The sequence below is a fragment of the Cyprinodon variegatus genome, unplaced genomic scaffold, assembly GCF_000732505.1.
Source record: "Cyprinodon variegatus isolate N-32 unplaced genomic scaffold, C_variegatus-1.0 Scaffold54, whole genome shotgun sequence".
Lineage (NCBI taxonomy): Eukaryota > Metazoa > Chordata > Actinopteri > Cyprinodontiformes > Cyprinodontidae > Cyprinodon > Cyprinodon variegatus.
The window spans coordinates 1653000-1674625 of record NW_015150507.1 but is presented as its reverse complement, the minus strand read 5'-3'; the positions used below and the strand labels follow the sequence as shown (position 1 = coordinate 1674625).

At 34.8% G+C, this 21626-nt stretch overlaps 2 protein-coding genes across 3 annotated transcripts in view; both read left to right on the top strand.

The window, feature by feature from the left end:
- LOC107082494 (ankyrin repeat and BTB/POZ domain-containing protein BTBD11-B-like) overlaps positions 1–10777 on the top strand; it is a 97469-nt gene extending 86692 nt beyond the window's left edge. Inside the window, exons 7-17 of the mRNA XM_015371204.1 lie at positions 2082–2183; positions 4679–4772; positions 4997–5132; positions 6304–6524; positions 6654–6832; positions 7391–7496; positions 7721–7823; positions 7987–8068; positions 8700–8768; positions 8910–9023; positions 9171–10777. Coding sequence (XP_015226690.1) covers positions 2082–2183; positions 4679–4772; positions 4997–5132; positions 6304–6524; positions 6654–6832; positions 7391–7496; positions 7721–7823; positions 7987–8068; positions 8700–8768; positions 8910–9023; positions 9171–9380 — 1416 coding nt within the window. The 3' untranslated portion in view covers positions 9381–10777. The remainder of the gene's footprint in view (positions 1–2081; positions 2184–4678; positions 4773–4996; positions 5133–6303; positions 6525–6653; positions 6833–7390; positions 7497–7720; positions 7824–7986; positions 8069–8699; positions 8769–8909; positions 9024–9170) is intronic.
- A 3173-nt stretch (positions 10778–13950) lies between these two features.
- mlc1 (megalencephalic leukoencephalopathy with subcortical cysts 1) lies at positions 13951–21148 on the top strand. Of its 2 annotated transcripts, none has more exons than XM_015371159.1 (12): positions 13951–14229; positions 15542–15821; positions 17152–17241; positions 17357–17410; positions 17548–17649; positions 17764–17865; positions 17956–18021; positions 18105–18221; positions 18312–18368; positions 20410–20532; positions 20657–20818; positions 21048–21146. In XM_015371159.1, exons 2-12 carry the CDS (start codon positions 15564–15566, stop codon positions 21126–21128), a joined length of 1212 nt encoding a protein of 403 aa, XP_015226645.1. In that variant the 5' UTR covers positions 13951–14229; positions 15542–15563; the 3' UTR covers positions 21129–21146. The 2 variants fall into 2 exon arrangements, with proteins under 2 accessions (XP_015226645.1, XP_015226646.1); XM_015371160.1 differs by having other exon boundaries at positions 13952–14229; positions 21051–21148.
- Positions 21149–21626: the final 478 nt, after the last annotated feature.

Genomic DNA, 21626 nt, shown 5'->3' with positions numbered 1-21626 from the left:
AGTACAGCTCACTGAATAGAATGGCAACTGCAGCATTTTTTTTTATTATCAATTATTAAAGAATTGCATTGATTTTCTGAGGTTGTAAAAAAGTACATGGTTGTTTGTTTTTTTTTTTGTATGAACACATTGCACTTCAGCCTGTGCTTCTCCTAATATATGTTTATATTTTGTATGTGTTAGCGTGAGTAGAGTTATAATAAAATCAAATTAAAATCCAATCCATTTGGATCCTTGTGGGTCTAAAAACAGAGCTGGAATAGCATCTGGCAAACAAACAATCTCCATCTGATCCTACTGTAGGACTCTCTGTCACAGCCTGATGCCAGACACCAGATCCATATTTTGATAAGTCGGAGTTCTGGTGCCTTAAATATTGTCACAAAATTGAAGTTGGATTGTTAAATGTTACGGATGATTACTTTATGGAAAGACGAAACAAATATAGTGATCAGAAGAGGGTAACTTACAGAAGTAATTTGTTGACTTACAGATTACTGATTTGGGGCAGTAGGCCTACATCAAATGTACAGAATATTTTGTATGTTACTAGTTAAGCTTAAAATGGTAGCGATAGTAAAAAAGTATTTTGGAAAAAATTAGATAGACGTTACTTTTTTTTTTCTCCCAAATACAAGCCAAGTTTGTTTTCAACTCTGAGTATTTGGTGTTTATTGTGGTTGAAAGAGAAATTAATGAAGGAGTAATTAAAAAGAAATCAAAGGTTCCTGATCTAATTTTTTTTTTTTTTTTATGGGCTGTTGTTAATTATAGAAATCCTTGCTTATGTTTTCATTTTCCTGCTGTATTCAGAATGCAAAAAAGTAAAACCACAGTCTTAGGTAATGTTTATAATACTTGACTACACAACTGGCTTTATCTATAACTTGCCACTTATTTATGTATTTATCTGTTGTCTCATCATTTACTGACTTTTACCCATATTTATTTCACCTTAATTCCTTTTATCATCTTACTTAAACAGTTTGACAAAATGTATCTCTTTGTATTGTGTTCATTGGTAACCCCTTTGAAGGTGTGAACAAAAGGCTAACATTGAACTAATTTTTTGTAAAAATAAAAAGTTTCAGTTACTCTCATTCCTAGATTCTCAAGATGTAGAAAAAATATGTATTTACATTAAAATTCTGTGTCAAAACCTTTATAGAAAACTACAGTTTTGCTTTTCCTTTAAAACAAAAATAATATTTATTATCCTGTGCAGAAAATAACTTAGCAGTGGTGATAATTATTTTAATATTCACCTTATATTAATATTACTTTTTTTTATTCCCCTAAATTATCTAGAGATGCAGTTTAATAAGTGCAATTGTCTTCTCTGCAGACAAAATTATTGTTCAACCCTTCGGTTTAAATTTGCTTTTTTTTCCCATGCAAGTAATTTATAGGTGAGTGTTACAAAGCTGTAGAAGTGACAAAAGGATTCTGGAAATAATGTATCAAAGGAAAAGCAAAAAGAACAACAATAGAGCCACTATTGTGGTTTAAATTAAAGGATTGTGTCATATAGCCTGAACTGTACCATGTTCAATGCTGACCTACAGGCTGAGCTAGCATAAACATGTATTACGATTTTTTTTCTTCTTCAAGTAAAAACTTATTTGGGTTTTCTCATATTTTCCAAGTCATTTTGTCAATGTTCTAATTAATTTAATTACTTTTTAACAATGTTTACTAATCAATGTGGAGGGAACTTTATTTACATATATTTCATTAGGTCAACCTTTCTAAAGAAATTAACTTAGAGTCCACAAACTAAGAGCAAGTCAGAGTGAAGCCATTAAAAAAAAGACCATTGACACAGATCAATCCATTGTGTTCATTAGAAAGTAAACATGGAGGGCAGGATGTCCTCTGCAGCCCCAGGGTTTCTACTTAATCGCTCATGTTTCTCCTGTTGTTTCCTATCCTGCCTCTATCCTCTCCTCCCTGTGGCTGCTTGTTTGGTGCTCTGTTCTCCATGAAGTAGTTTTAATGGCTTGGTATTTCTCTCCCCCAACCCCACCCACCCCTTAACCCTTTCTGCCTGTCCATCCAACCCTCCTGTGTCCCTTCCCCAGGTGCCAAACACATTGCACAAGCACCCCTCAGTCTTTCCCGAAACGCGGCAGGCGACAACTCTCACATTCGCTGTGTTACACGGACATGTGCCTGTGGTGCAGGTAGTGACACATTCACCTGTGTCTCTTTCATCATTATCCTTTTGTTTTGCTTCAGCTCCTGGTCGGTCATTACTGTCATTTTCTACCATCAAATCATCTAAAATCATCTAAAATATTTCTCCTGTTTTGTCCTTATTTTTAAACAAAATATTCAGGAACTATTTCTTTTTTATTTATAACTAAAAGCCTATTGTATTTAAAAAAAAAAAAAAAAAGGCATTTACATAGTCACTCCAATCCAGAACGTTCCTCTGCCAGTTTTGAATTTACTCAAATGGTTTCGGGCCACATTTAGGAAATGGAAAGTGGAAACTCAGCAGCCTAATTAGTATTGAACTCATTTAACTAATTCACTTTGCCTTAAGTAGAATGTCATTTAGATTAAAGCATTATTAAAGAGTAATGGAAATTATTCCAAGCATGTGTAATTTGGCATTGGAGTGCATCAAATACAGGAAACAATCAAATTTAAAAGGTTATTTCTAAGTAAATTTCTAAAGTGTAATTTGGTTGCAGTTTTGTAAAACGTATTGTAAATATATTATATTTTCCAATAATACATTCATATTTTCCTTGTTAACTGAAACTCTCTGTTCCAACACAGAAATACATTACTATCTGTTAATGTCAAACGTTATTTAGCCTATATAATAAAAGATGAATAAATGTTCAACGTGCATTTGTTGTCAACTCCTTTTTCCTCATAAAACCACAAATCAAAAGCTGCACAACTGGCTGCCTTAAAGGGTTGCTTGAATAATTTAAAAAAGTTGCTTGATTAATAAACAGTCTGCTTGCATGCTATTTAATCGCTAAATAACTGGAGCTGTTCTGTGAAGGTGTCTTTTTTTTTTTTTTAAGAGAAATTGCAGCTGCAGTATTAAAACACCAAGGTTGATTTACATTGGCCCTAAAAGAGCTGCAGAAATCCATTGCTCAGGTGGCCATTTTCTCTTACATGACAACTGTTTTTTGTGTATCAACAAAATTAATCTTTTAGGAAATGACATGGTAGTAGATATGGATTCCCACAGGGTATGTTGAAGACACAGAAAACTGTTCTTCATTCACTTAGCAAATCTATTCTCTGGGGATGGTGAAAAGAAAAATACCTAAAGCCTGATTGACGATTTGAATGCAGCAAAGATGTATAAGATTGTCCAATTATCTTCGATTGAAATCTTTTTGGGCTAAATGCAAAATTGTGTTCTTGTGGAAAAAATAATGCAAGAAATCTGCCTGAACTCACCATTTTCACTGTGAAACAGTATGGTGATGGCAGTATCATGCTGGGGATTTTTTTTTATCTTGCTGTCCAAGCCTTATGGGAAGATGGAAGGAGCTAAACAGAAATTAACCTGTCAGAGGCTGCTTTAAGACAAGAGACTTGATGTACACCATCTATCAAAACTGCACCTTGAATTGTTAAGAACAAAGCATCCATTATTTGCCTAGTCAAACTCCAAACCTTGAATTTAATTTAGAATCTTGACTTGGCATTTGAATTAAGGCAAGGTAGGTTTATTTATACAGCACAATTCAACGGCAAGACAATAAATAGTACATGAAAAGAAAAAAAAGGCACATTGCATTGGCATAAAGGCAACATAATACAAATATAAAAATAGAATAAAATAGAATAATTTGAATAAGACTTTATATTAAAAAAGATAAAATGATTGAGGAAAAACAAATTAAAGGAAAGTTGGCTTAAAACTTAATAAATATTCTTCTTTTGATAGTACGGTCAAAGGCCACTTGAAATACAATTTTTTCTTTTTGATATTGCATGCTGGTGAGTCATTCAGCTCATAGTCAGTCCAAAAAAGCTAAAAATGTAAAATAAACAAACACTTGACTTTGTTTTTGCAACTTTGAAGAAGTTTCACTTCCCACCCAGGAAGTTTTCTCAATTCAAAATGTCTGGAACTCAACGCTAATCCAGACATTTTGAATTAAGAAAGCTTCCTGAATGGGAAGTGAATCATTTTCAAACTTGGAAAACAAAGTCCATTGGTTTGTTTTTTAACTTTTTTTATTATGCAGTTTTCTATTAATTTATTCCAGATCAGTGGAGCATAGGAACCTAAAAGATTCTTCTACATGCTTGGTTCTACTACTGGGTGTGCAAAGTAGATTTGAGCCAGAACAACTGATCTGATTTAAGCAGATGCTGTCCAAAAGGGCTTTAGCTATTTTGCCAATAAAAGTTAGCAAACACTTCAGTCATCACATTAGTTAAGCTGGTAAAGACATACTCCCAAAAGCAATACATACTTTTGATTTATTGATTGTGAAATGTATCCAAAACCCATATACCTTTATTCTTTCAGTTTACAGGCGTGTACTACTTTGAGTTGGTCTGCCTTGTAAAAACCTGATAAAATACATTTTATTTTTCGGGTATAAAAAAACAACCTATGAAACTGTACTTATCTATGATCCCTGTCTTCTCAGTTTGCTCTCCTACCATACTTGTGTTTATCCATCTGCAGCTACTGCTGGATGCCAAAGCTAATGTGGAGGGTTCCCTGCAGGATGGGATGGAGAACTATACAGAGACCCCGCTGCAGCTGGCAGCCGCTGCAGGTACAGACACACAGCGGCAATCTCAGACTTCTCTCTAGATGTACTGCTTCACACTGATAACAGCGTGAGGCTTTCTATATGTAGCCCAACACAACACCTGATTGTCAGTGTGGTCACTGGCTATGATCCCAGTGAGAATGAATTTGATAGAGGGGCAGAAAAAAAAACAAAATTGCTTTCATAAAGTGTGTCTGGTAGCTTGATCAGTGTTTTTTCCTTTGCAGGTAACTTTGAGCTGGTGAGTTTGCTGCTGGAGCGGGGTGCCGATCCCATGGTGGGAACCATGTACCGTAACGGGATTTCCACTGCCCCACAAGGAGACATGAACTCCTACAGCCTTGCTGCTGCTCATGGACACAGGTAGCCAACAGATATATTAATGCTCAGTCAGCAGACATACATTAAACGCAGATTAGCTCACACATTCATACTCTATTCAAAATGTATACATCTTACCCCAAAACTAAAGCACTACATTTCTTAACTGATTTGATTTTTGTTTCATTTTTTTTTATTTTATTTTATTTTTTTATATATATACATGAACTCAACCTTAATTTTGTTGTCAGTCTTCAATTTTGGTTTTATTTTTGCAAAAAAAGTATTTCCACCTAATTAAAATATAAAATTATAAAATGTAATGATAGGCCTACCTCTATGTGCTATATCTTCACTGAACTATAGTTCTTTTTTTTTGTACCAATGTCTACATTTGATCACTGCTGCACTTTATGAAATGGAAATATTAATTTCACTGTTAAGCTGCTGCTCATTTACTCTCTGAAAGCTGTACAAAACAAAATTTCGTTTTGTTTTCACTCTGTGTATACAAAATGACAATAAAAGTTGTCCAAGTCTATTTTCCATTACGGCAGTGTTGTTTTTGACAGCCATCTTGATTTGAGCATTTAGGACGAAAACTATTAGTCTTAGTTCAATTTAAGTCATTACTATAAGTGATTTTTTTTGGTCCTGTTTGAGTTGATTAAAACTCAAAAAGGAGGAATATTCAGAGGAATAATGAGAGTATTTCCATAATTTATGTATGCCAAGCATTTGTTAATCTCACAAACCTACAGTTTACCTGCTTATGCTGTCATCCACATGTATGTATTCTATTTTTTGGAATAAAAACATATTTCATGCGTCAGTTATATATTTTTTGCATCAAATTGTTGTTTCATTTCAGTTAAAAATCTAAGGTTTAGATTATTAGATCTCAGCAAGTGGAAGTAAGCCTATTTCTAAATGAGGGATGCTTAAATGCAATTTAAGTTCTGCAATTCTTTTTAGTATGTAAGCCTTAAGTGCAGGCTGTCAAATCATGTGGTGTTATAGTCATTTTCAAAACTACCCAACCATCTCAAGAATCCATAAAAATAAAATATTTATTAAAATAAATGACATAGATCCAAAATCTATCCATCCTTTTTCTGATTAATATTATAATAATTCTTCCTTGATAAAACAGTTTTTGAGGTTTTATGATGTGTACAATATGCTTTCTCTTTTTGTGTTTTGTGGCTTACAGAAACGTGTTTCGAAGGTTGTTATCTCATTCGGATAAAGGAAAAGGTGATGTTTTGTCATTGGAAGAGATTCTGGCTGAAGGTTCAGAACTAGAAAGTAGAAGTTCATCTCAGGTTGATCTAATCAGAAGTGGGAAGGCCAAACTTAAAGCTCTCAAAGAAGCTATGTACCACAGTGCCGAACATGGACACGTTGACATCACCATAGATATTCGAAGCCTTGGTGGGTTTTCATTTCGTATGTTTTTTTTTTTTGTTTGTTTGTTTTTTTTTGTATAATCTACCACATATATGTCATCTATGTGCAGAAACCTTCCTCATATCCTTCATGTTTTTCTTATCTGCTTCTCAGGGGTCCCGTGGACACTACATACTTGGCTTGAGTCTCTGCGTACATGTTTTCAGCAGCACCGCCGACCTTTGATCCAAGGTCTTCTGAAAGAATTCAGCTGCATTGAGGAAGAGGAGTACACCGAGGAACTCATCACACATGGCCTTCCTCTGATGTTTCAAATCCTTAGGGCCAGCAAGGTACTTCAGAAGTTGCTGACTTTCAGATTTCTCTTAGGTTTCAGTTATTCAATGGCATTCAAAATGTTTTTGTATTTTTATTTCTGTATAAATATCATTATTTTTCCTTCAACATAGTTTCTCTATAATATACTTTTTTATTTAAATATATTTGCTTTGCTGTCTCTACTTTATCTCCTTTCCACCCTCCATCATTAGATTCAATGAGCCACCTTTTAAATCTGATCCCTTTTCTATTGGTAAAAAACTATGATCATCATGGTAGTAGATATTTTAGGTGAGGGTTAATATTAAAAAGACAACTCCCCTCTAATCAACTTTTCTTCTGATAAATTATAAACACAAATATCTTATACTGCATTCTACATGTCCTGCCTACTATTTTGACAATTTTCTACACACTTGCTGCAGTCATGCTTTTGTGTCTAAAGCCACCAGTTTGGCTCCTTTCTAATGTTTAATGAGTTTACTGTGTCTGATTTTAACTCTCTGAAGTAAGCAGTATATCTAAATGGCGGGCTAACCTCTTCTGTAACTCTGTTTTTTTTTTTTTGCCAGAATGAAGTGATCAGCCAGCAGCTGTCTGCTATCTTTACTCAGTGTTATGGCCCTTATCCCATTCCCAAACTGTCAGAGATAAAGAGAAAGCAGACATCCCGACTGGGTAAGATTTTTCCTTATGGATTTATTGTTTAAAACAGCTCTGAAAGCGGATCCATAATGTTATGAAGTTGCTCATAACACCATCTAGTGTTGTTAGTGGGCATTTAAATTTTTATGTAAATCTTCCCTGATCTGGAATTTGGGCTGCTGTTTTTTTCCCCTAAGTTGATGACAAAAATAAAAAATAAAAAAAATAGAAAATAAAAAAAAAACTGTGTTTTTCAGATCCTCACTTCCTGAATAATAAGGACATGTCTGATGTGACTTTTTTGGTTGACGGGAAGCCATTTTATGCTCACAAAGTCCTGCTCTTCACAGCTTCCAACAGGTATAAACATTTTAAGTCTCCTCTTTTTAAGTATGATCAGCCTGATAAAAAAAAAAACAGTGACTCATCAAATGTGATTTTGTTTTGTTATGTTTGAACTGAGACCAATACTGCATTCAGAAAAAATTTATATATACTTTTTTGTGTCATCTGTTTTCTTAAGATTCAAAACTCTTCTAGCAAACAGACCCTGTGGCGAAAATACATGCATTGAAATCAGCAACGTCAAATATCATATATTTCAGGTAATGAAAATACTTACTATAACGGGTTTGTACCAACAGAGCTGGTGAAATGTATCCACTTTGAACTTAGTCTAATACAAATTATACATGTTGCCCTAATATATACAGTACACAAATGCTGCATAACAGGTTTAAACAGGCACATTTTGTAGCCATCAACAGGTTCATGGTATAATACATGGTAAAATTGGCCGCTCTTGTAGGCGGAATTTGATAAAGGAATGGTTGATTTGTTTTAGAATTTTATGATGGGATTTTATTACATTTTTTTTCTGTTTTTGGACGGATGTACAAATTTACAATAGGGCTGAGATCTGGTAAGGCCATGGCAGATGCCTAATATTAGCTTGCATTATATACAGTATCTCAGAATTAATTAGACAATAATGCACGGATAAGCTAATGTTGATGATAGATATATGGAACAAACCAACCTTGGTGTCAATCTTATTGAAACTTTTGAAGATATAAGGTCTTATAGAGGAAGCAATCAATTTAAATGATCATTGTCAACCCTACTAAGTAGAGTGATCTAATTATTAATTAAAATGATGCTAGGATTTTGCTTTATCTATCTGTCTATATGTAGATATATATATGTATAATTGTGCCTGTGTGATTATTTTAACAGCTGGTGATGCAGTATCTTTACTTCGGAGGAACCGACGCTCTTCACATCAGGAGCACAGATGTTATGGAGGTTAGATAAACAATAAGCCTTCGACTCTTATCCTAAAACCTGTAATTTAACCTTAATAAATGTCACTCTATGAGTTCTTAAACCTTGACTATTATGTAGCCTTAATTATTTTTAAACTAATTTTTGTTTTTTTTCTTCCAGCTGTTGTCTGCAGCCAAGTTCTTTCAGCTGGAAGCTCTGCAGAGGCACTGTGAGATCATCTGCACCAAGAACATTAACACTGAAACTTGTGTTGAGATCTATAACCACACAAAGGTAAAGAAAAAACAGGAAAGTTTTACAAAAAATATTTAATTCAAAGCAAAATGTTTTCATTTAATGATTTTTTTTAATGTTTGTGGTCAAATTTTTGTTTACGCTAGGTTTAAGTTAATAAAGTTAGGTATTCTCCTCTCTTCTCAGTTTCTTGATGCTCCAGACTTAGCATCCTACATAGAAGGCTTCTTCTTGAAAAACATGGTCATCCTGATTGAACTGGAGCCTTTCAAACAGCTGCTGTATGACACACCTCCTGAAAGCCCTGGCAGCGACATCCTGCAGGCCTTGGAGAAAACTCTGGCCATTCGCATTCAGTCCATTCACTTGTCTTCCTCCAAAGGATCAATAGTCTGAGCTCTTATATAGGGGAAATGTTTGTTTAAAACATTGTGTGCCCACATTATCTAGCTAGCATATGAAGTCCATTCTATAGCAAAAGCAAGTGCACTTCATAGAAGGCACTAAAATCGCAGTAACACACTGTCATTCTACTGGCTGGAAATGTTTATTAATGGATAAATGATAAGTAATACGTACATGATGAAAGGGAAGTAAACAGGAGGGAATAATATTTGGTCAAGAAGCATCGGATATCAATACAGAAGCAACATGAGGGCTGAGAAAGGCATAAATGTGAGCAAGCATTAGTTTTTAAATAGATTTAAGGTAAAGCAATTCTAACATCAGATACTGATTGTTTGGAATCTTGCTCTCAGATTTAAAATCTATACTCTTTTATTTTGAAAAAACATTTCTCAAGACCTCATGAGCAATAGTTGAAAAAAAAAAGGATCTGTGTGGTAGAACATTTCCAGTTGAGAATAAAATCTGAGAACCACAGACCTTCAGAGTATAATCTTTGTTCGTCATCAGTTGCTAACATGCTTTATGTTATCTTAGCACATGGTGACAAATCTGTTTGCCTTGTTTATATGCATCTACTAACACAACTGTCATCTGGTAGTTGTATTAAATCTCATCTTGCCAATAGCAACTCAAACACAATTATGAGAGCTTCAGAATATGTGGTTAAATAGAATATTCCTGGGTATGACGAAGAACCACTGCCTCATTTTGTGATTGTTTGCTGGAATACCTGTACAGAGCAGATCATTTGTATATTTATGGATCAGTTATTTGCAAATTACTGAGTAAAGCCAAACAAGTCTAGTAAAAGGCAACAAAATAAAGATGTGACTAAAGAAATGGGACTTTTGAAAAAGGAATTTTATGTCCTTAACTGCTTTGTAAATTTTGTGGATAAAACAGAGATATTGATGATGTAAGTTAATGTATATATCCACACATTTTTTTCATGTGTCTTAATGTTAGATATTGCTGTAAAAAGAAATTTGTTCATCTTATAAACATAAATGTTTAAGTGTTGCATGTTTGAACCTAAAGAACTGTTTTCACATTTTGGAATCGTCTGTCATTACCGTGGGTCACTATTAATGTGTCACTGTAAAATACGATCTTTTGGTTGTTTCTTAGAGGCTGCAGGGATGTTTATTCAAACATAATGCTACAGGAATTTTTATTTTCTTTCCCAGAGATTTGCTTTTAACTTGTGGTGCTGGCTCTTATCTTTTATTCTGTTTGATGAGGAGTTTTTAGGGCAGCTCTGTTGTCATTTTATCCTCTGCAGCAAAAGGTCAGATCTCTGCTGGTAGTAAGTTTAATGTAGGATCCAGCAGTGCTCATGGCAGTAGGGTCCAAATTGCCTGAAATCTGTGACAAAAATAAAGATATAAAACACTTCATTAACTTCATTCTCATTTTGGCTTGAAATGAACAAACTTCGTAGGAACCTTATAAACACTGGCCGGAGTCTGTGACTTTAATCATTCATATTTGCTGAGTTACTGAGATCTAACCAAAACAGAATATTGCTAATAGAGTTTTCTGACATATATAAATAAATGATATATAAATGATAAACAAAATCTGATACACATGAAAAAAGTATGCATCATTATAGGAATATTTTTTATAATTTTTAAATCAGCTTTGAGTCCACCTTAGCACTAGATTGCAGTTGGTTTAAGATGAGTTCATATGACATTCTTGGTGGTTCCTTAGTTTGGAAGATTAACACAAAAAAAGTAACATTACTGCAACCAAATCTGGCACATTGATCAGGCTTTGGCATAACTTGGCGAGTTATGGTATTTTGCTGATTTTAGGATTCTGTTTCTCGGCTTGTGAGTCTCAGAACTCAGCTTTGTTGATAACCTAAAAGTAAATAACCTCAGACTTTCCTCACCACTTAAAGACAAAGATCACCATTATGTACACTGAGGAAAATCTATACAATTTCTCCTCTGGTTCTCAATTTCTGATAAAAGAACACACAATCTGAAGACTTTCCAATGTTCTTTGTAAATAAGGTTGATGTAAGGGGTCTGGGGGTAGGGATAGGGTTCAGGCTAGGAAGCAAGCAGCTTCCATAGAAAGAATTTGTTAGGATGGCAATATTGTAAAATGCTCAGGAAAGGCTTATATTTCAGTTTACAAGGTTAACTTTTTATATATATATATATATATAAAGACAAGAAGAGTAATGTTACAGCTCTATCAGAAAAATACAAAATAAAGTTTTCCTGCAACACAAAATAATAGAAGTAGAATAAGTAACACCAAGATAAGTTATCAGATTCACCGTCCTGTAAGGTTGCATATGCGTAAATAAATAAAGTAAAATAAAATAAAGCATTAAAACTACATTTTCAAGTAGTTGTGCAAAACTAAACCAGGTACATGTATAATAAAACCACATGAAACTTCTGAGGACTTGAATTTATTCAACTCTGCTTTTTATAGTTACTCTCAAGTAGTTAGTTGTAGTTTTTAATAGATAAGGTTCAGAGTGTGGAGAATAAACCATGGTCCAGCCAATGAGAGATTTTACCAGCAAAAAGCTATTTCTGAGCAAGTAATCACAAATCTAGGCCAACCAGTCGGCACTTTACACTGGACAGCTACCTGCAGCTACAACACATGACTGAAATATGAAATGCTCAGGAGAAATCAAAGGTATTCTCCAGCTGGTGGGTGAGGATGGTGTTTAACCAATACAACCTGAAAGACCACATATTGTAATGCATGGATTTTATAATAATTCACTCATGTAGGGAAAATTATGTTTGACCTACTCATTCCAAATTATAATCTAATACAATACAGTTTTGTTTAAGGTAAAAATTATTTATTATAAAAGTTCTTTATCTAAGGAAGCTCAACTGATTTCTTGAGTAACTGACACTGAAGCCACTTCCCATTCTGAATAAGCATGTGGCAGAAATGGACCCATCTGTCTTAGAAAGGAGAAACCTCCATTAGAATCAGGCTCTCTATGAGTGGCCATTTCTGGGACCAAATGGGATAGAATGACAGTAGACAGACAGAAGAAAAACAACATTAAACCAATGGAGTTCTTTTCAAACAGGAATTGAAATTGAAAATAGTCACTTCCTCCAGGGAAAAGAAAGTTAAACCCTGCAGTGTTTCTAACAATGAAATATATTCAAAAAAAAAAAAAAAGGACCACTTGGCCTTATAGAGTTGTGTAACATACATTTCCACGATGATTATTTTCTCCTTCCATTTTTGCCTGAAGTACACAGGACTATTCAGTGAGGGTTAAAGTGGATCCACAGGCTTTCTGAAGCTCTTAGAAGTTTTCATCAAACAAAATAACTTTAACATTAACTTTATGCATTTTACTTTACACTACCTTTGTAGATGACTTGTTCTTGTATGTTTCTTTCTCTAAATAATTTCCCCCTAAAATGACAAATAAATAAAGGAATTGATTAGTGCTTATACATAAATAAGTTCACTGGGTTTTATGGAATTCAGTAATCAGGGGAAAGATGCTAACAATATGTCAAAATGTCATTACACAGGAGAAATATTGTTATATTTTTACATCTTCTGTTGGGCTAATCAAGGAAAAAGCTGACAAAATATATTCTTATTTCACTGGATTCTCTTCAAACATTGTGCTTGAAACATTCCTGCTTTTTACTGGTGTCTTTATGAAGCTAAGGAATGTTTGATACTGATTTGAAGTTTGTCCAATTTGACAATGATAATGCCAGCAATGGTTTGAAATGCCATATTTCTTCCCCTTTGCTGATTTTCACCTCACTTATTTATGTTTATATTAGTGCTCAATTCTCTGATTACATTAGTGCTCTAATGCTTAACGGTGCTGCAACCAGCCAGTTTCACAGATCCCTTCTAATGTTTCTGGAGACTGTTGAAAAGTGCATGTCTCCCTCTGAGAGTGCACTTAGTAATTGAAGGACAGTTGTTTAGACGTCACCATGGCTACAGCTCCCCGAGAACAATATGGAGCTGGGAATGCTGTGGAACAAACAGCAACATGTCTGAATGTAGACATAATCAACACTTAGTCTTGGATTTTCTTTATTGGTGGCATTTTTCTAACTAAATTTTATTTACAAAGAAAAATATTCATTACTTGATTAGCCCTGCCAGACAGAAGAGCATTTGATATATCCATGGAAATGTCTCGACTGCCTCTTTTCTAAAGCACTGCTGGGTATCTTAATTTACTGAGCTGTAAACCAAGAGTGAAGCACTTAAGTAACACCAGGGGAAGCTGTGTTGGGAAATATTGCAGGAGAACGAATGCAAACTGTCCCCAAAGAGATTTATCTGAAACTGTCACTTTGGTGATGTAAAAACAGTCTGAGTTGTTCTGTTCTGAACGCCCCATTGTTCAGTTTTCTAAGTGGGCTGACACGCACATATTTGAGTGTGTGTGTGTTTGTGTGCAAGAGCAAAGAGGAGGGGGGATAAAACAGGGGTGTCTGCCCTACTAACTCTGCCCCCAGTGTGAGCCCCTTCATCCTCCCCCTTGTTGTCATGCACAAGCGCTCTCCGTTTGGCACAAAGTAGTCTGGCAACACAACAGCCATGTGTTTCAGTTCCACGCTTTGAAGGGCACCAAAAACTTCTCAGAACTGCTCCTGCTAAACATTGCACAGTGTCAGAGGGAAAAGGGGAGAGAGAGAGAGACAGGCAGAGAGAGAAAGAACAAAAACAAAAAAAACGGGGGTGCAGTTAAAGAAGAAGTAAACTCTGAGAAAGATGAGACATCGGATGGCCCAGAGATAAGCTGCCTTGTATATGGATTTTTGACAGAAGTTAATTTGAACATTTGCAACAACAGGTAAGGATAAAGAGTGTGCCAAAAATTATTAATAAGCTAAAATTGCAATGTGTCATCATAGCTTTAACATGAAAATAATGGGGGTTGCGGTTTTCCATAACTAAGAGTTTAAAAGTTTTTATATTTAACGCTTTAAACGTTTTTGGACTTATTGCCAATGTTGAAATGCTTCCAGTCTACATGTTAAATGCTTAAAAGACCTTAAACTGGCAAAAATGTTGAAATATGGACATACTAGACCTTGCAAAGATATTTATATGCAAGCATCACATTTATGTTCGTGAATGTAACACAACAAATTATGGAAAGGTTAATTTCAATAGTTTGGTATGTTACAACTAAAAACACAAGTGTATTTTAATGTGAACTTATGTTACAGACCAATACCAAGTATTGGGATTATTGGGAAAAGGAAGGTTAGCTACAGAGAACATGGTTGTTATTTTTGCTTTAATTCTTTCCAGTCTGATAACCCTAAATAAAATAATTAGGCTAATTGCCTTCAAATATCAACAGGCTGTTAAACTGTCCTTCCGTGTATGAAGATTATTGTCAGTATCAATTCAACCATTATGAAAAGGTCTCTTTGCTTTATTAAAGCATTTAAACATTTTTTTTAAATGGCCATCAACACCTCAGACAGGTTAGGGATAAAGTTATGGGAAAATCCGCTTCCAGTTTGCAATGCGGAAGACAAAGCAAACTTATGGAAAAGGGTGTTCTGGTCATGTGATACCATAGCTGAATATTTGTGCCTAGATGTAAAATAAAATGCATTACAGAAGATTTACTCAGAACATCATTCTAAAAAAAACACAACCAAACTTTAAAAATAAAGTTGGTTTAAAAATCCTAATGTGGTGATGGTTGCATAGGGCCATCCAGGAAGAACACTACTAGCGCAAAATGACTAGACATAAATCTAGAGTTAAAATGGAATGCTTTAAAATAAAGCAGTTTATCTTGCTAGAACAGTTCAGTCAAAAAGCAGCACTAATTACAATTAGATATCATATGCAGGTCTTGAAAATTGCAACTCTACAGTAATTGTGAAATGATGAATTGGAAGAATCAATTGAATTACATCTGCAAAGCTGGCAGACTCGATTCTACATGGCATTGACTTTAAGCAATGCTTTCAAGATTTATAATTGTAGAAATGTTTGGAAAGCATTTTCATTTTACCCTAGAACTAAACACTACAGTGTTGGTAACAATCTATAAAATATACAAGTTTAATAGGGGTAAAGACTTTGGCAAAATACTAGTTGTGGGGATTTTTTTTTATGTGCTTTTCATTCTGTTCCTTAAGTTGGATAAAGGTCATTTAAAAGATGCAGCGTGAAGATCTGTCTGCCAGAGAAGAGTTCACCTACAGCCGAACCTCCACATTGGAGAGAGGGAATGGGACTCTGGGACGGCGAGGCGACCGGAGTCTGGAGAGACGGCCAGAGCGCATGGAGAGAGAAAGGCCAGAGCGTGACAGCTACACTGTGGACGTGAGAGCCAGTGACCTGCAGCTGGCCCAGCCGGAGGCTCTAAGGCACCCCTGCTTCAGCTACAGGGCCTGGCTCTACAGTGTCCTCATAGGGGTGAGGGGGATATGGTCAGAAAAGAAAAAAAAATGGAGCACAATAAAGAATTTACCTGTCCAAATCATAAAAACTTAGAAGGCCGGGTGTATTTACTCTGTTCAGGAAGAAATATACCCCAGTCTACGAGTTTTGAATGAAATATGGTAACAAATTCTTGTTTTGTGCTTCTGCCTCAGAAGTAGAGAAAGATGGTCAGTGATGGATTAAATAAGCTTCCTTTCTATCAAGATCTTAATTTAGGCTGTGGGTTGCTCCATGTTAGCAATGTGGTTTAACAATTTCTAAGGAATCATTGTTATTATAAATGTGTTCATTAAATGACCCTTAGCAGGTTGTACCTTAACGGCAGCTTTTTGAATCCATCAGCCACCTTCTGTACCTATTCTGTCTGGGTATCTGAATCAAACTCATAGAATTAATCTATTTTTTCTTGATTTCTTTACACAGACAGGGCTTTTAGACATAGTCCACCTGTTTTCAATAGAAATGAGATGAGAGCTTTCTATAACTATTTATCACCCTGTTACAACCTTCTTACAAAACTGATTATCAACCTTGACATGTTTGAGGTAGGGAACTCTATCCAATACCAAATTACAAATTAAATTGGCACAATATTCAAAACTCCCTGCAACCCGAGCAAGAAAACATATAGAAATTTTAACAATTTGGAATAATTGAACTTGGATTACACTGGAAATTTTAAACATTCATCTCCATCTGATTTTTTTGTTAGTAGTTTTTATATACAAGTAGGGATATAAAAGGGATCAAGATATCAAATACGCATTAGATACGTACCCTACCTACTAACATTATAAGTTTAATAAGAAGTAAAATAACATAACAATTTTATACAGGTATTTGTGTGGGTATGTGACGCATTTTTACAAACAGTCCCCATAAAAAACATCTCTATATGTGTACTTCAAAAAGGTTAGTATCATACAGTCTTAAAGCAAAATAAAGCTTTAAAAAAGTGTTTTTTCCAGGATATTCTTTGACCACTGTAGCCTATATTGAGACTTGAGGAGGCATTGCTGTGGATTCTGCTCACCAGTCTCACCAGCAAACCTAAAGAAGTTTGTTGAAACACTATTGGGCAAGATACACCTAAAACCCGATTGAGCCACAGGTCAATCGGGTGTTATGTGTCATTGAAGTTGTTATTATGATCTCACACTGAAGACTCAATGCATCTTTTAACCAAATTCAAGAACACAGATTTTTTTTAAGATGACTGGAAGGAAACTCACTGGTAGAGTGTGGGTCGGCAAATATACATGCATCTGTGTCCTTCTATCTGTCTGTGTTTGAACATCCCCAGGGGAGTCTGCTCATCACATCTGGTTTTTCTCTGTACCTGGGAAACCTGTTTCCTGTTGCCATGGACTACTTACGCTGTGCTGCGGGCTCAGTGAGTGACCATCTCTGACCCAACTTAACGCCATTTCAATGAGAGCTTTTTGGCATTTTATTGCAACAGCATTTGCCTTAGGATAATTAGTGTAAGATACTTATGTTCTTCATAGGGCATACCTGCAGCGATAGCTAGCTTTGCTATTGCCAAGAAAAGACATGTTGCGGTAAGTGAATGCTGAAAGCACAAGGGCTGTTACTTTTTATGTAAGAGCTACAACTTATAAGTGTTTTTTTTTTTATGTTGCGACAATAACAAAGCTTTTATTTTTTATTTTATTTTATTTTTTTATTCTGCTTACAGGTGTCAGATTTCCAGGTTGTCTATGTGTCAACATTTGCAGTGACGACCACCTGTCTTGTGTGGTTTGGCTGTAAACTGGTCCTGAATCCTTCTGCTGTCAATGTAAATCCTCTCTCAGTCTAAGATTGCTTATTTTTTCTGAAGAACATTTAGTTTCTACTCCTCAGTGGTTTTTGTTTTCCTTTTTTTTTTAAACACGCCTCTTTCTGTTCCCAGATCAACTTCAACCTCATCTTGATGATTGTACTGGAGGTATTGATGGCTACCACTGTCATACTGTCAGCCCGCTCTGCAGACGACTGCTGCTGCCATAGGAAGGTTTGACTGGTTGCTTTTGTCTTTTTCCACCTAATTCCTCTTTGTTTTCCTCCATCCTAATCCCTCTCAATCTTTCTGTGTATTTCAAAGTCATATAACAGACCCATGGTCATAAAACCAGCCGTGTTCCCCACTCGACTCCTCAAAGCATACTCTGTGAGTAAAGTTTTCACCTGTATTTAAAAAAAAAAAAAAAAAAACTTCAAATGTTGTTTAATTGCTGAAGATGTTCCTCTCAGGTGATCGAAGTCATTGTGGGAATCTCTGCTGTATTCGGAGGGATTATCGCCCTCAACATGGACGCTCTGCTTCCTGGCCCATACCTGTCAGTCACATTTTTCTGGATCCTTGTAGCTGTAGGTTTTCTCACCCTCTTACATTTGAGAAATCTGAATTATTCAAAGGAATTGAGATGTGAATGAAACTTTGAATTTAATCCTTTGCAGTGTTTTCCAAGTGCAATTGCCAGTCATGTTGTGTCAGAATACCCCAACAAATGCTTGGTGAGTATGATTATTTTGTAACTCTTTGATTAGAAAAATGATAAGTATAGCTGTTTAATTTAAAAATAATCAATAAATAGCAATGCATAGGTGCAGCAGACCTATAGTTTCATATTTTAATATTTATTTTCAAATAAGTTTAGTTACTGTCTATTTCTACTCAGGCTTTTGCACAGCTTTAAGCCAAATGTAATGTTATTGCATATTGCAAGAATCGGATTTAATATTTTGACTAATTCAATTTCAATCAGTGCTTATTCAGTTGATCCAGTTGTACAGTCTAAAGTTCAATTTATGAATCCATACCAGTTTATAAACAATTACAATGAAGTCCAAAAGGATTCACTCTCCTGGAAAAATTTGATTCATTATTTTTGTCATGAAACCAATAACCTTGTTTCAGGAATATTCAGGAATATATAATACATATGATATTAACTTTTGAACATTGATATCATTAACAACAGAATAGACCCGTTCAAAGCAACATAGAAAAGAAAAAAAACTCCAGCAGCTGATGCTGCCAGGGGTATGAACAATTATTGTTTTTAGGTGTTAAGCTGTATAGGCTCAGCTGACTGCATCAACTTACGGTCTATACATTTTATTTCTTCCATACAAAAGACAACAATCGTTTTTCAAGGTTTTAGGTTGGTGCAATAAGTGCAATAAATGTCTTCATGACTTTCAATGGAATATTTGATCAGAGAAAGAAAATAAATATTAAAATTTCATGATTCTACTACAAAAGCATGTTTTTTCCACTTTCAATTTAATTCTCTATTTGCTTCACTGAGTCAATAAAATGTATTATTTTCTCCAGCAGAAAACCTCCCCACAGATTTTAAACCCAATAGTATTGATTGTCTCTGTCTTTATAGTTACACTACAATATCAGGCAAATTCCTCCATGCTTGGTATATTAGAACCCAAAACCTTAATGAATTTAATTTAAATTATGGGTTGGAGACCAGAATAAAATAGTCCATAATTGTGATGTGGAAAGGAAAGCATACATTATTTTTTTTTATCAATAAAATTTCAGAAATAATATGGCTCATGCACTATTTACTTACAATAGGTAATAGGCCATTTCTAAAGGGTTTTGGGTCGATCTTATTTAGCAGTGGCAAAGTAAAGAAGGGTAGATAAAATGCAGGACAAATATTACTTATATAACATATCAATTTCTTACCCATTTGGAAATCTACATAAAATCCTAATGAAATACATGTCAGTGTGTAGATAAAATGTGATGCAAATAAGAAAAATATACACTCTCTGATTCTAGTAAAGTAAAATAGAATATATTTATATTCAATAAATAATCAAAAAGCAGTCTTAATCGAAGGCATCGAGACTTTCACTCAGTTATTCTGAGGAGGTTTCAACATATACCCAGGAGTCTTTTTCAGTTTTGTCAGGTTGCACCAGAGCAGCCTGTCAGAGAGCAGATTTTCTTAAGCAGCATTGAGGTCCATCCTCCAAAGCACATTCCAAGTTAGATGCAAATAAATGATCAATCAATGAGCAACCTGTCATCCTCCTGCGTTGTTTGAGGAATATGTGTTTGCGCATTTGAATCATGATCGGTGTGCTTATGTAGCTTTTTTCGAACGAATTTCATAACCAAATTGTAGATGCTTGGAAGCTGATGCTGCAATTTCAACATTAATACCTTTTTTTTTAAAAGGCTGCAATTGGGGTTAAAAAAAAAAGGCAGTTACATTTTTTAAAGTTGACAGTACAATCAGTTTTTTTTAATTCAAGTTCAAAGAATCCTTAACGAGAACATTGTTGAGACTGTGACTTCAATACTAAAGACCACCGAAGTAAAAAAAAAATGAAAAATTGTGAATTTAATTAATTAAATCTGCCAAATTGTAGTTTTTAATCATTATGTTGCATATTCTCCAAAGGTTAACCATCATGTTGGATATGATAAACAGTGTCTTAGTGTTACATTTCTGTATCTTCTCTTGTAAGCCAATAATAACAATTAACTTATTTCCTCTTACTTGCCCCTGTTTTGTTGTTTCAGGTGGAGGTGCTGATAGCCATCAGCAGTGTGACATCACCCCTCCTCTTTTCTGCCTCTGGTTTCCTTTCTAGCAGTGTGATCAGTTTTATAGAAATTTTCCTCTATGATGTGCCTACAGCCAAGGTGACTATAATTAAAAAAGAAGCTTGACGATTTACAGGGTTGTACAGCTAGAGTGGTTGAATGATTTGTGATGATTCGTGAGAAAATCAAAAATACCCTCTGATTTCCTGTGTGTGTCTCCCAGCAATCCTATGACATCCTGCTGTTGATCCTGATGGTGCTGCTGCTGGTGCAGGCAGTACTTACATCAGCCACTGTGGTGCACTGTGCAGCATACAAGAGTCGGCTCCGCATGGGGGCTCCAGAGTGCGAGGACAGCTTGCAGACCACAACTCATTTCAATGAGGTATAGCATGTTTAAACAGGACAAATGGGTCAAAGGTCATTCTCAAATGACAAACTCTGCTTTAGTTTATTATTATTATTTTTTTTTTATAGCTTTAATGTATCAAAACTACATTTAAAAACAGAAACTTGGACATTAACAAGGAATTTAGAATAAGTGTTTTATAAAGACTTTTTTTTTCATTATATTCTTTTAATCTCTGTTTCTCCTTTGTGTTTTGATTCATAAGCAGCAGACGCCTAATGGGACGCTGCAGGATTACGAAAAAGACAGAGCCTGGAAGGCAGTCTTGGTCCAAATGGCCCAGTGAGCAATATTGTCTCAAATAAAAGTTTCTGCCTATTTCGATTACCTATTATATAGAGTAATCATTCTAAAAACGTGCTTTCTTAAAAAAAAAAAAAAAAAAAAAAAACAAGAAAAGAGAAAGAAAGTCCATGCTCTGCAAGTATGTGAACAAAGAATAAAAGAGAATGAGGAAAACAGAACTGAAAATAAAAAAAGACTGAGAAGAAAGTCTTTAAAAAGTTTTTAATATTTCCATAAATTTGAATTTCCCTTTTTTGTTGTTGTTAGATGATTTCAGTTATAATTAGGACGTGTTTAATCAGGAAACAGATTTTTTTCAACCCATTAATATTAGTTTTACCTACAGTAATAAATAAAATGTGGTTATAATCAGCAATGGTTCAGTGGCTTAAGTTGACACAGAGCTCATTATTTCAGTTACATAATAAAACACAAATGGTTAAGTGGAGCATCTTTTATACTTAAGATGTAATAAATGTTAAGGCATTCACTATAGTAA

What these genes read in the sequence shown, in the direction of transcription:
- mlc1 (XM_015371159.1), top strand. Translation starts at nt 15,564, where the DNA reads ATGCAGCGTGAAGATCTGTCTGCCAGAGAAGAGTTCACCTACAGCCGA. An exon ending in TGAATCCTTCTGCTGTCAAT is followed by an intron (nt 17,650 to 17,763) that starts GTAAATCCTCTC and finishes TTCTGTTCCCAG; the next exon opens with ATCAACTTCAACCTCATCTT. An exon ending in CCACAACTCATTTCAATGAG is followed by an intron (nt 20,819 to 21,047) that starts GTATAGCATGTT and finishes TTGATTCATAAG; the next exon opens with CAGCAGACGCCTAATGGGAC.